Source organism: Penaeus monodon, chromosome 16 (assembly GCF_015228065.2).
Source record: "Penaeus monodon isolate SGIC_2016 chromosome 16, NSTDA_Pmon_1, whole genome shotgun sequence".
NCBI classification, from domain to species: Eukaryota; Metazoa; Arthropoda; class Malacostraca; order Decapoda; family Penaeidae; genus Penaeus; species Penaeus monodon.
In genome coordinates, this window is record NC_051401.1 from 40,625,502 (window position 1) to 40,638,001 (window position 12,500).

General features: G+C 40.0%; 1 protein-coding gene across 1 annotated transcript in view; it reads right to left on the reverse strand.

The window, feature by feature from the left end:
* Positions 1–12,500, reverse strand: part of LOC119582805 (nephrin-like) — a gene marked incomplete at both ends in the record, with an annotated part of 199,176 nt that overhangs the window by 137,938 nt on the left and 48,738 nt on the right. Inside the window, 1 exon segment of the mRNA XM_037931255.1 lies at positions 487–600. Within this exon segment, the coding sequence (XP_037787183.1) occupies positions 487–600 (114 nt within the window).

The following is a 12,500-nucleotide window of genomic DNA, read 5'->3' on the forward strand; positions in this document are numbered from 1 at the left end:
GGGGGGGGGGCGCGAAAGGTAGAAGCAGGAGAGTGAAAGAGAGAGAGAGAGGAGTGTTCCTTATTATTATTATTTTTTCCCTTGGATATCCACGGGTCCCAATACTGTTATCTTTATTATCATTACTATTATTATTACAATTAACACTATCATCAATATCATTATTGTTACTATCATTATCATAATTATGATAATGATAATGATGATATTATCCTCATCGTAATCATTATTACTATTATGATCATGGCCAATACCATCATTATCTTTACTATCACCGTCATTATCGTCCTCATAACCATCACCATTACTCCAATATCATTATTATATTTACTGTCACCATCATTATCATCATCAAAACCATCTCCATTACCCAAGTATCATCATTATCTTTACTATCATATCAATTATCATCATCATAACCATCACCCTGACACACCATCCTCAGTCACTTTACCCGACCCTCTTTCACCACACAGATCTACTTACCATTCAGGGATATGCATGTCAACATTATATTCTGGCCAGGGTAATAGGGCCCCAGAATACCGTTCCTTGGGTGGCCTGTCTGCCTGTCAATGATCTGCACGCTGGTTGGCAACTCTGCAACAGAAGAGGTCAAAGGTCAAATAAGGTTATTTGTATGGTGGGTTTGTATACGTGGCTGTGTTTCTTCTTTAAAAAAAATGATGGGTTAAATAGCTAAACTTGCACATCTATAAAGAAGAAGCAAAATTAAAAGGTAGATGAAAAAGTTAAGAAAGTAGAACCAGGTAAGATACACACAAAATGTATAGATCATCAACATACTTATATTTACAAGGCAAAAAAGGCTCCATATTAATAAACATATATACGCACTGACAAGCTTGTAAAAATTTATCCAACGTCCCTTCAGTCACTCTGTTTTACCCTAGGGGGGGGGACAAGAAACAGAGGAAGCGAGATAGATAGATAGATAGATAGATAGAGAGAGAGAGAGAGAGAGGTAGATAGATAGATAGATAGATAGAGAGAGAGAGAGAGAGAAACAGAGGATCGAGAAAAGGAGAAACGAGGGGCTATCAAGACATATTCCGAAGGTACGTAGACCCTATAAACTCGGCAGCCATATTGATTTTCGGTACATATAATGTCTTCCATGCAAATGAAAAAGGAAGAGGAACGGGGCAGAAGGTAAAATTGCGTGATATTGCAAGGAGAGACGAAAGGGGCTGCTATTCCCTTTTTTTTTTTTTTTTTTTTTTTTTTTTTTTTGTGTATCTGTTCCTACTTCCGTTTCTGCTTTCTTGGGTTATTTCGTTCTCTTTCTCTCTTGTTTTTCGGTCTCTGTAATTGTTTTCGTCTTTGTCTCTCTTTCTCCTCCTTCCCTCCCTTCCTCCTCCTACTTCCCCCTCCCTCCTCTCCTCGTCCATCTGCCCTGCCACGCTCCCTCACCCACTCCATCCCTCCCTTCAAACATACCTTCCCTCAATCCCTCCAATGCACTCCCTCTCTCCCTCCTCCTTCCCTCCCCTTCCCTCCCTTCCCCCCTCCTCTGTCCCTCACCTTCCTCCATCCCTCCCTCCCTCCTTCCTCCTCCTCCCTCCCTCCTCACTTCCTCCCTCCCTTCCCTCCTTTTCCTCCCTCCCTCCCCCCCTCAATCCTTCCCACCCCCTTCAATCCTTCCCTCCCTCCCCCCCTCCCTCGTTATCCCCCCTTATCCTACCTGAAGACCTACACTCCCCATTTGCCTCTTACGATCTCTAATTCGATAAAGGACCTATAAATTTAGACAATAAGGTGTTATTATCACCCTCTTACGCCTGAAGATACAAGTCCATATATATAATTTCATCCTTGTTATTGTTGGTCTTTATTATCGTTATCATCTCTATGTATTTGCTTTATTTACTCTTGCTCTCGTTCTTCTTGTGTTTTTCATACCCATTCCTTTCCCCTTTTTCGTCCTTATTAACTTCACACTCTAATTCCTCACTCTCTTTTACTTTCTTCTCACATCCTCTACCTCTCTTTCTTCCCTTCCTTCTTACCTTTCCCCTCCAAATCCCCGTCTCCTACATCTCCTAAATTCTAAGCATCTTTCGCCTTGCTCTCATCCTCTCTAAACCTCTATAGCACTTCCTCTTTCCTCCTCTATCTTCCCTTCCTTCCTTAGCTAATTCCCCCTCTGCTTCCATTCCTCTCTTCTCTTCTCCTCATCTTCTCTCTCTCTCTCTCTCTCTCTCTCTCTCTCTCTCTCTCTCTCTCTCTCTCTGTCTTTTTCTTCCTCTTTCTCTTTCTCTCTCTCTGTCTTTTTTCTCTCTCTCTTTCTTTCTCTCTCTCTCTTTATCTCTCTCTCTCTCTCTCTCTCTCTCTCTCTCTCTCTCTCTCTCTCGTTTCCCATCTCTCCATCCTTTGCCTACCCTACCCTCTTCTCCATCTTTGTTCCACTGTCCACACTCCCTCTCTTCCCTATCTTTTTCTCTATCCTCTATTTCCCCTTCCGTCTTCCTTCCTCTTCATCCCCTCCTCCCTTTTCCCTTTCCTCCTCCTAACTCCCTCCCTCTTCCCCTCCTCCCGTCTCCTTTCCCTCGTGGTCCTCTCTCTTCTTTCGTCGGCCTCCTCCTCTGCCTCCCCTCCTCCTCCTCTCTCTTCTTCCCCTCTGTCTTCTTTCCTCTTTTCCTGTCTTCCTTCCTCCTCCCCTCTTCCCCTCCTCCTGTTTCCCTTCCCTCGTTCTCCTCTCTCTTTTTTCCTCGTCCTCCTCCTCTCTCTTCCCCTCTATTTCTCCTCCTCCTCCTCCCGTCTCCCTCCCCTCTTCCCCTTTGTCTCCCCTCTTCTTCCCCTCCTCCCCTTCCATCTCCCCTTCTCTATAGTAAAATCCATATCCCAGGACAAGCTACTAACGTCATGAAAATACCGCTGCAGTTGCTGTAATAGCTCCCCCCGATGCTGTTACCGTTACAGCTGCGTTCAACAGTGTTTGCACAGCGCCCTCGTCATAGGACTCCCCGGCGTCTCTTCAGTGAACGCAAACTATACTGTACGTCTACTTCTTGTGTGTTAGAGAGAGGGAGAAGGGTATTGCGGATGGGATTGGGGGAGGGAGAGGGGAGGGGAGAGGGGAGGGAGGGGTGTAGGATTGGGGGAGAGAGAGGGGAGAGGGGAGAAAGAGGCGAGAGGGATTGGGAGAGAGAGAGGGGAGGAAGAAGGCGAGGGGAGAATGAGTGGGAGGGGGAGGGGGAGAATGAGTGGGGGATAAGGGAGGGGTGACGGATTGGGAGTAGGAGAGGGGGAGGGATTGGGTGTGGGAGAGGGAATGTGAGAGGGAGAGGGGATGGGCAAGGTTTCCTGATGGTTTTAGGGATGGGGTTGGAGAAAAAGGGGGTGGGGAGATGTTCAGACACACACACACACACACAAACTCACACATACATACAAAGGTTTCCGCGTGCATACATATACCGATAGACCTGACAGACAGATCGACAGATATGCAGGTAGAAATACAAACATACAAACAAATAAAAAGACACTATTACCACCGATACCAACGTGTTCATTTAATATTCAAAACAAGAGAAGAGAGAATCCGTCGCGCAAGGCAAATAAAAATAAACAACTAAGCAAATAAATCGATAAAAAAACACAAATATAAATAAAATATGAAAAGCAGAAATGAAACACGTGAACACGTCGCCTCCGGGGAAATATGATTAATTAGTGGCTTATCGATGGTAGATGCCGGGAGATGCTGGGGTGAGATTCTATGGGATGCTGTGAGGGAGAGAGATAAGAGCGATGCAGGGGAGTGGGCAGTCGGGTTTGTGTGGATGCTGGAGAGAGAGGGAGGGAGGGAGAGAGGGAGGGAGGGGGAGAGGGAAGGGTGAGGGAGTTAGGGAGAGGGAGGGAGAAAGAGAGAGAAAGGGAGAAAGAGAGAGAGAGGGAGAGAGAGAGAGAGAGAGACAGAGGGGAGGGGATGGAGAATGTGTGAGAGAGAGAGGGGGGGGGGGAGGGAGGTAAGAAGGAGGAAGGGAAGGAGTGAGGAGGCAAGGGGGAGAATGAGGGAGGAGAGAGAGAGAGAGAGAAGAGAGAGAGAGAGAGAGAGAGAGAGAGAGAGAGAGAGGGAGGGTGGAGGTGGAGATTTAGAGACATTAATACAGACAGACAAATGGAGAGGGAGAGAGGAGGGAGAATACAGACAGGCAAACCGATAGATAGACTGATGAATAACTAGTTAGATAAATAGGCAAATAGACAAACATATATAGATAGATAGACGCATAGGCGGCGGAAGCGGGGGGGCAGAGGGGCGAGCGCCCCCCAGAATGGAAACTGGAGGGGCGAGAGTATATCTCCGCCCCCCCAGAAATTGCTGGAAAATTGTGCCTTACAATTGGTTTTACACGTTCACACAGACTAATAAGAATATACTATAATTATACTATATCTCATTTTACCAGAATGGGTATCACTCTTACAGTAGACATGGTTTCCATGAATTTGATTTATTAAAAGTATTGTATATGTATAGTGGAGAAGTATAGTAAAGGAATGACGTCCTGGGCTCATGAACGCCTAACTAGCGGATCGAATGACAGTAATCTATTTTTTAAAAGCAAATCGCCCCCTCCGCACCCCACGCTCAACAAAAAACACAGTTAACACACATAAATGTGGAAGCATATGATTTTTAATTCTGGGTATTATTTATTTAACGCCAGACTGAATACACTGATGTGCTAAGTATATAGTTATGTAAGAACTGTGTCATGCGCATGTTGTTGTGTGAAAGGCGCTTTATGTCTAAAAGACCATCAAACTATGCATTACTTAAAAAGCCGAAAAAAAAATCGGTTTATTGTTTTGATTATTTGTTTATTGGTATATTTATAGTTACAGACCTACAGGATCAGTATCAGAACATATATAGGGAAATAATAGTAATGAAAAACTTTGAGTATGTTCAGGCACGTCTGATGAAAAAAATTTAAACACAGATACCGACGCAGATAAATCACCAATAACGGGCAGAGAAGTTTATATCTGCTATAGTTGGACACGACAGATATTGTATAACATTCTCCAAACTTGTTTGTTCTACTTCCTGGAAAGTAATCTAACAGGAACTGCCGCGGAATTGACTTTCGCAGTCTCTACCTGTAAAGGACTCCAGATTAATTTGGGAAATAATTATCTATTAAATGTTGTGAAGGGAATTTACAACTGTAAAGGACAACAAATAAAGTGTTATTTTGGAGCTTACTGAATATTTTTTTTTTGTGCAGAATGTAATGTTTGTTATTTTTTAAATATGCCTTTACTTTTGAGTTTCGAATCCCCCTCCCCCAAGGCAAAGACTCGCTTCGCCTCCTATACCAGGTAATCCGAATCCCCCAAAGCAAAAACTCTCCTCGCCACCTATGACAGGTTAACATACTTGTTTTTTTTGAAAAATATTGAAATCTCTGCATTTTCACATTCGCCCCCCCCCCCCCCCAGTCATAGACTCGCTCCGCCGCCTATGGATAGACGAATAGGTAGATAAATAGACACAGAAATATTGAGAAACCGATAGATAAATATATTGATATACTCATATATACACATAAGAACCAAATACAAACGCTAGACATATACAGACCCACAAACATTCTGAAAACATAACGCAGACTTCACACCCAATAAAGTCGGAAGCATCTCGCTGAAAATTTTCAACCAGAAACCTGAAATCTCCTGAAAGTCTGAAGCCATCCGACCCAGAAGTGAGTGAGTGCAAAGTAAAGAAAACCGAGTACTCCCTCGACTTAAAGAAAAAAAATAGAAAGGAAAAAGTAATATGAAAAAAAGAAAAAACGACCCAAAAACACATGTTGTGGAGGTACCGCTCGTTGTCCAGTTTTCTTTATCCGGTTGGTGAGTTTATGTTTTTATTATTATGTATTCTGGTGAGAATGAGGAAAGAAGATGAAGAGAGAGAGAGAGAAGGGCGAGAGAGAGAGACGAAGAGAGAGAGATAGAGATGAGAGAGAGAGTAGATTCGGAGAGAGAGAGAGAGAGAGAGAGATTTTATTAGTAATAATAATCATAATGCTGACGTTAATTGCAGTAATATTGATAATAATAATGATAATAGCAATAATGATGAGGATGATAGTAATGATAATAATAATAATAATATTGACAATAATAATGATAATGACATTAAATAGAAATGATGATAATGATAACAACAGCAAAAACAACAACAGAATAACAATGATAATAATATTAATAATAGTAATAATAATGATGATGATGATGATTAATAAATGATGATAAAATAACACGAAAAGAAAATAATAATAATAACAACCACAACAACAACAACAACAATAATAAACATACATTATAATCAAGTAGAGAGAGATGTATACAAGGACAACAGTGATGTAATAAAGTTATAACAGCACCACCCAAAGCAGCAAAAAATAGAACAAACAATAACGCGTTACCGTTACCAATCAACAAGACAAAAATCAACAAGAAAAATGACCATAAAGCAAAAATCGCCACACTGAGAGGAAGACCCGGGCGGCGTGATGGGGAAAGGAATCAATCCTGTGAATAGAAGCTTGAACGCAGAGAGTCGAGCTTGTTGGAAGCGTTAGATCCTTGCATACTGCGTTTTTCTTCGATCTTCTATTTGGTTTTTCTCTTTGCTTTTTGTTTTTTTGTTTCGTTATATTTTTTCTGGATTTCGTTGTTTTCTTCGGTTTTTTCTGGTTTTCGTTTGTTTTTCTTCGTTTTTTTTTCTTCTTCGTTTCGTTTTTTTTTCTGGTTTTCGTTTTTACTTCGTTTCGTTTTTTTTTTTTTTTTTTTTGGGGGGGGGTTTGGTTTGCTCCGATTCTGTCTTCTTTTTTCGTGTGGATTTTCGCGTCTTTATCTTGTTCCTCCTATCTCCCTCGTTTAATTTTCACGTTTTCCTGTCCTTTGCGCCACTTTCCTCTCGCTTTCACCTTGTTTCCTCCCAAAATAATTTTTCTCTCTTCTCTCATCTCTTCTTTCCCCTTTCCCCCTCCTTTCTTCCTTAACACTTTCTCTCTCCATTCTCACCTTGCCCTCTTTTACTTCCTTCTCCGGCTCTCCCCTCCTTCGTTTTCCTCTCTCCTTTTTATATCTTCTCAAAAACCCTTTTTCATTCTCTCCCTTTCCTTTCCCTCTCTCTCTTATTCCTTTTCCTTCCTCAACCTTCTTCTTTCCCTTTTTTTTATCTATCTTTTATTCAGTTTTCTCTCTCTTCCACTCTTTTTCTTCCTCTTCTTTCCTCTCTCTATTTTCTCTCTTCCCTTTCTCTTTTATCCCCTTTTCTTCTTCAATCCTATTTCACACATTCCCTTTTTCACTCTCTTCTCTCTCTCTTCCCTCCTTTATTTTCCCTCCTTCTATCTCTCACCCTTTTAAGTCTCATAACCCCTTTTTCTCCCCCTCTCTTTTATCCCCACTTTTCACAACCCATTTTGCTTTCTCTTTCACTTCCTTTTTTTTTTCCCCTTTTCCTCTCCTTCACTTTCGTTTCTTTTCTCTCATCCTCTTTCTTGTCATAACGCTTTCCCTCTCTCCCCTTTTCTTCTCTCTTCACTCTTCCTCCTATCCCTTCCTCTTTTAATCTTTCCTTGTTTCTCTTTTTTCGCTCCCTTCTCCCCCTTTTCTTATTCTTCCCCTCTATTTCCTCCTTCCCCCTCTCTATCCTTTTTCCTCTATCTTTCTCTTCCCTCTTATTCTTCCCTTTTTCCTTTTTAACCCCTTTCCTCTTTTCACTCTTTCTCCCCCCCCCTTATTCCCTCTACCTCCCCCCCCCCTTATTCTTTATCTTATCATTTTCTTTATCATTTTCTTTTAAATTTCATTATTTTGTTATTTCATTTTTATTTGTATTTCACTATCATTATTTTCGTATTATCTCATCATCTTATTTTTTTTTGTTCTATTATCTATTATTTTCATTTTTTTTATTTTATTTTATTTATTATCTTATCATCCTTTTCATTTTTTTTCATTTTCATTTTATCACTATCATTATTTTTCATATTATCTTACCATCTTTTTTTATTATTTATTGGTATCTAATTTTTATTCTATTTCACTATCATTATTTTCATATTTTCTTATCATTTTTATCATCTTTCTCTATTTTATTATTTTATTTTTATTTTATTTCACTACTTTATTTTCATTTTTTCTTATCATTTTTATAATTTTTATGTCTTTTACCCCTTTCCCGTCGCGGATCGCCAAGATTTTGAGTAGGAGAAAAAGTCCTTTTTATTTTTCCCCTTTTTGGTCTTTGTGTCTGTCGGTCTGTGTGTCTCCTTTTCTTTCTCCTTTTCGTTTCGTGTTTTTGTTTTTTCTTTCTCGCTCTCTTAGCCTCTTTCCATTTTCCCTCACTGTCCTTTTTTCTTTTTTTTCCCCACTGTCTTTCTTTCTTTCTTTCTTTCTCTCTCCTCTCTCTCCCTTCTCTCTCTCTCCTCTCGTGTGTGTGGGTGTGGTGTAGCGTGCGTGTGTGGGGTGTGTGTGTGTGGTGGTTGTGTGTGTTTTGTGTGTGTGTGTTGGTGTGTTGTTGTGTGTGTTTGTGTGTTTTGCGCAGCAGTAATATAGTCAAAAACCATCATCCTCAACCCTCACCCACATCTCGTTCTTATCCCCATTTTCCGCCTCCGACTCATAACCTCACGAGGGAAATTGTCCATTTCCCCTGTCCATTCCTCACCCCTATCCTCATACTCTCGCTCATTTTAAATAAATTCTAACACCCACAACACACCCTTTGTCTTTTTTTGTTACCTTCTTTCACGACCTTTCTCACATTTTCTTTTCTCACTTTCTCATATCCTCTAAAACACGATTCCTTTTCCTTATCATGTGTATCTCTCTAACTCAAATTCTAATATTTTTTTTTTTTTGCCTCCCTATTCCATACACTCACGTCTATGTTCACTATTAGCCTCACTTTTGCCATCTCAGTGTCTGGTGCACTCATGGCCAAATTTTTCATTATTCATTACCCTCACTATCTTTGCCTCACGATTTAAACCAAAATTTGTCACATTATTTCATATATTGCTTTATATCTTTTACCCCCAGGGCACCCTTTTCTTCATTTTTTTGCCATATATCCCCCAAGCAAGCTACCTCAATTATCTCATTTTTTTGATCATTTTCTATACCCCCCCCGTCCCGACTACCCTTTTCTTCATTTTTTTCCACTACTATACCCTCCCCCTTTTCCTTTTTTTGCCTCACTATCTCATACCCTCACCATTTTTCTCTTTTTTTTTGCCTCTTTATCTCATACCCTCACCATTTTCCTCATCATTTTTGCCTCACTATCTCATACCCTCACCATTTTCCTCATTATTTTTGCCTCACTATCTCATACCCTTTACATTTTTCTCTTTTTTTTGCCTCACTATCTCATACCCTCACCATTTTCCTCATTATTTTTGCCTCACTATCTCATACCCTCACCATTTTCCTCATTATTTTTGCCTCACTATCTCATACCCTCACCATTTTCCTCATTATTTTGCCTCATATTCAAACCCCCCCCCCTTTTCCTCATTATTTTTTCTCACATCTCTACCTCACCATTTTTTTCTTTTTTTCCCAAAAATCTCTACCTCCCCATTTTCTCATATTTTTGCCTCATATCTATACCTTTACCATTTTTTTCTTTTTTTTTGCCTTTTATCTCATACCTCACCTTTTCCCCATCATTTTTTCCTCACTATTTCCCCGCGACCCCCTGTGATCGTCTAGGTTAAGCGGGAAAAATCTCGCCGTTTTTTCCCCTTTGGAAATAATTGTTATCACTTTGGCTGCTATAAACGGGAAATATGTTCTCTCATACAATTTATTTTTTTTATCTTTAGTTACGTTTAAGTTTAAGATTTTTTTTTTTATCTATCTTAAAATCCTTTTATTTTTTTCCATCTTTCTTTCTCTTTTTTTTCTGGTTATTAGTTGGGTAATGAGTTGCTTTTGTTTTTGTTTATTTTCTTGTTCTTGTTTGATTCTGTCCTTTTCTGTAGTTTTTCATTCCACTTTATTATAAAAAAGTGACAATTTCTGTTTTTAACTCATCGATTTTTCTCTTCCTTCTCTTTGGAGTGAAATAGAGACACAAAAATCAAAAACAACAAACAAACAAACAAACGAAGTAGAAGCCAAAGTCAAACCAAGCAAGACACTCTGAAGTTCTCTTTCATTTCTTCGTTCTTTTTTTTTTTCATCTTTATTATGCAGACGAACCATGTCAAAGAATCATTTTTTTTTTTTTTTCTTTTTTTTTCAATCCCTGTTTATGTGTTCTTTTTGAGTTTTACACTTATGGTAGAGTACGAAGTCAAAAATAAACGGAAAATCTAGCAAGAGATAAAAATAAAAGGGGAAAGAAAAGTGAAACGAAAGAAGAGAGTGGGTAGAGGAGAGGGGTTAGGCAGAGAGGAGAAAAAGAGTGAGCGAAGAAGATGAAGAGAGACTGAAGAGGAGTATGAGTCATGAGAGGAAGAAGAAGAGAGAGGACAGTCGGCTAGAGAGAGAGAGAAGAAGAAGAAGTAGAGATGATGAGTGAGAGAGTAGAGAGAGAGAGAAGAGAGAGAGAGAGAAAGAGGGGAGGGGGAGACGAGAGAGAGCAAGAGATAGACTGAAGAAGAGAAGAGATGAAGAGAGAGAAGAGAGAGAGACGAGAGAGATAGAGACAGAGAGAGAGATAGAGCAGTGAGGAGGAGGAAGAGAGAGAGAGAGAGAGAGAGAGAGAGAGAGAAGAGAGAGGGAGAGAAGAGAGAGAGAGATAGAGAGAGAGAGACAGAGAGAGAGAGAGAAGAGTGAGAGAAGAGAGAGAAGAGAGAGAGAGAGAGAGAGAGAAAGGAAGAGAGAGAGAGAGAGAAGAAAGAGAGAGAGAGAGAGGAGAGAGAGAGAGAGAGAGAGAGAGAGAGAGAGAGAGAGAGAGAGAGAGAGAGAGAGACATAGACAGAGAGAGACACATAGATACACACAGAAAGAGACAAAGACACACACACACACACAGAAGAGAAAAGAGAAGAGAAGAGAAGAGAAGAGAAGAGAAGAGAAGAAAAAAGAAGAGAAGAGAATAGAAGAGAAGAGAAGAAAAAAGAAGAGAAGAGAAGAGAAGAGAAGAGGAGAAAGGCAAAACTTACTCCGTAAAATGCGATTGTGTTTTCAAAAGAAGTTTCCGACTCGCATTCATCTCGAAATAAAGAAAGAATTTTCCACTTCAAAAACAGAATGAGTGAAAGAATATCATTGTGTGTGCGTGTGGGTATGTGAACACATACGTATACGTGTGCGTACTAAAACCCCACTCCTCTCCTTACGTACACGGAACGAAAAATGACCAAAACAAGCTCAAATATGCAACAAAAAACCAAAATAAACTACAAGCAAACAAAATATAATGGAACCGGCAACCTCTATGTTTATAGCAGTCAGCTGTTGCCCGGGGCGGTGCGTGGCCAGCTGCTTCCTGCGCGAAAATGACTATTGGCTATGCAACTTCTGCTTTATATTATCGCTAAATTGTCCCTCCGCGATTAGATCGGAGTGAGATAAGGAGGCCTAATTCTCCTGCGTGCCTTGGCCTCGGGAATACAGATTACATGTCTCTTGGCTGACCGGCGTCGAGAGGGTAGAGAAATGGCCATTTTATCTGCCTTTATGTAAGTCCATTATCCGCTGCGTGGCTACAGATGTGGGCGGAGGATATGCATTAACAAAGCGAAAAAACTCTGCATTGGTGTACTCTCCTGCCTTCCGTTTGCTTTTGTTTTTGCTGTTGAGTTTTGGCATATATATATATTTTTTACTTGTATATATATATTCTATTATTTATTAATTTATTAATTTTTGTCGTTTCTCGTCCCCTTCATGGTTGCTTTGAATTTCTTTATGCAGTCTGTCTCTAATTTATATTTGTGTGTTTATCTGTCTGTCTGTCTGTCTGTCCGTCTTTGTCTCTGCCTTTCTTTCTGTCTTTGTCTGCTTGTCTGTCCGTCTCTCTCTCTCTCTCTCTCACTCCCCTCATTCTCTCTCTCTCTCTCTCTCTCTCTCTCTCTCTCTCTCTCTCTCTCTCTCTCTCTCTCTCCTCTCTCTCTCTCTCTCTCTCTCTCTCTCCTCTCCCTTCTTAACTACCTCTACAATTCTCCTCAATTCATTATCATATTTGGTTATAAACAACTCGAACGTAATTAAGAGACAGATACTCAAACTTGTTTCCAGTTCTATTCATGTCAGCTTGAGGTTGAAATTACAAACAATACGGAGAGAATTCAGTATTGCTATATCAACGACAAACAATATTATATTTTTTCCCATTTGTTTGTGATTATAGACTCTGATTTATCATTATGAAACGTGCATATTTTATTACAGTTTAATAATTGTATTTTATATGTTTTCGTGATTATTTTTTAAAGAGTTAACGGACTTTACAATGCATCCTCATTAATTAATAATCATTAATATCT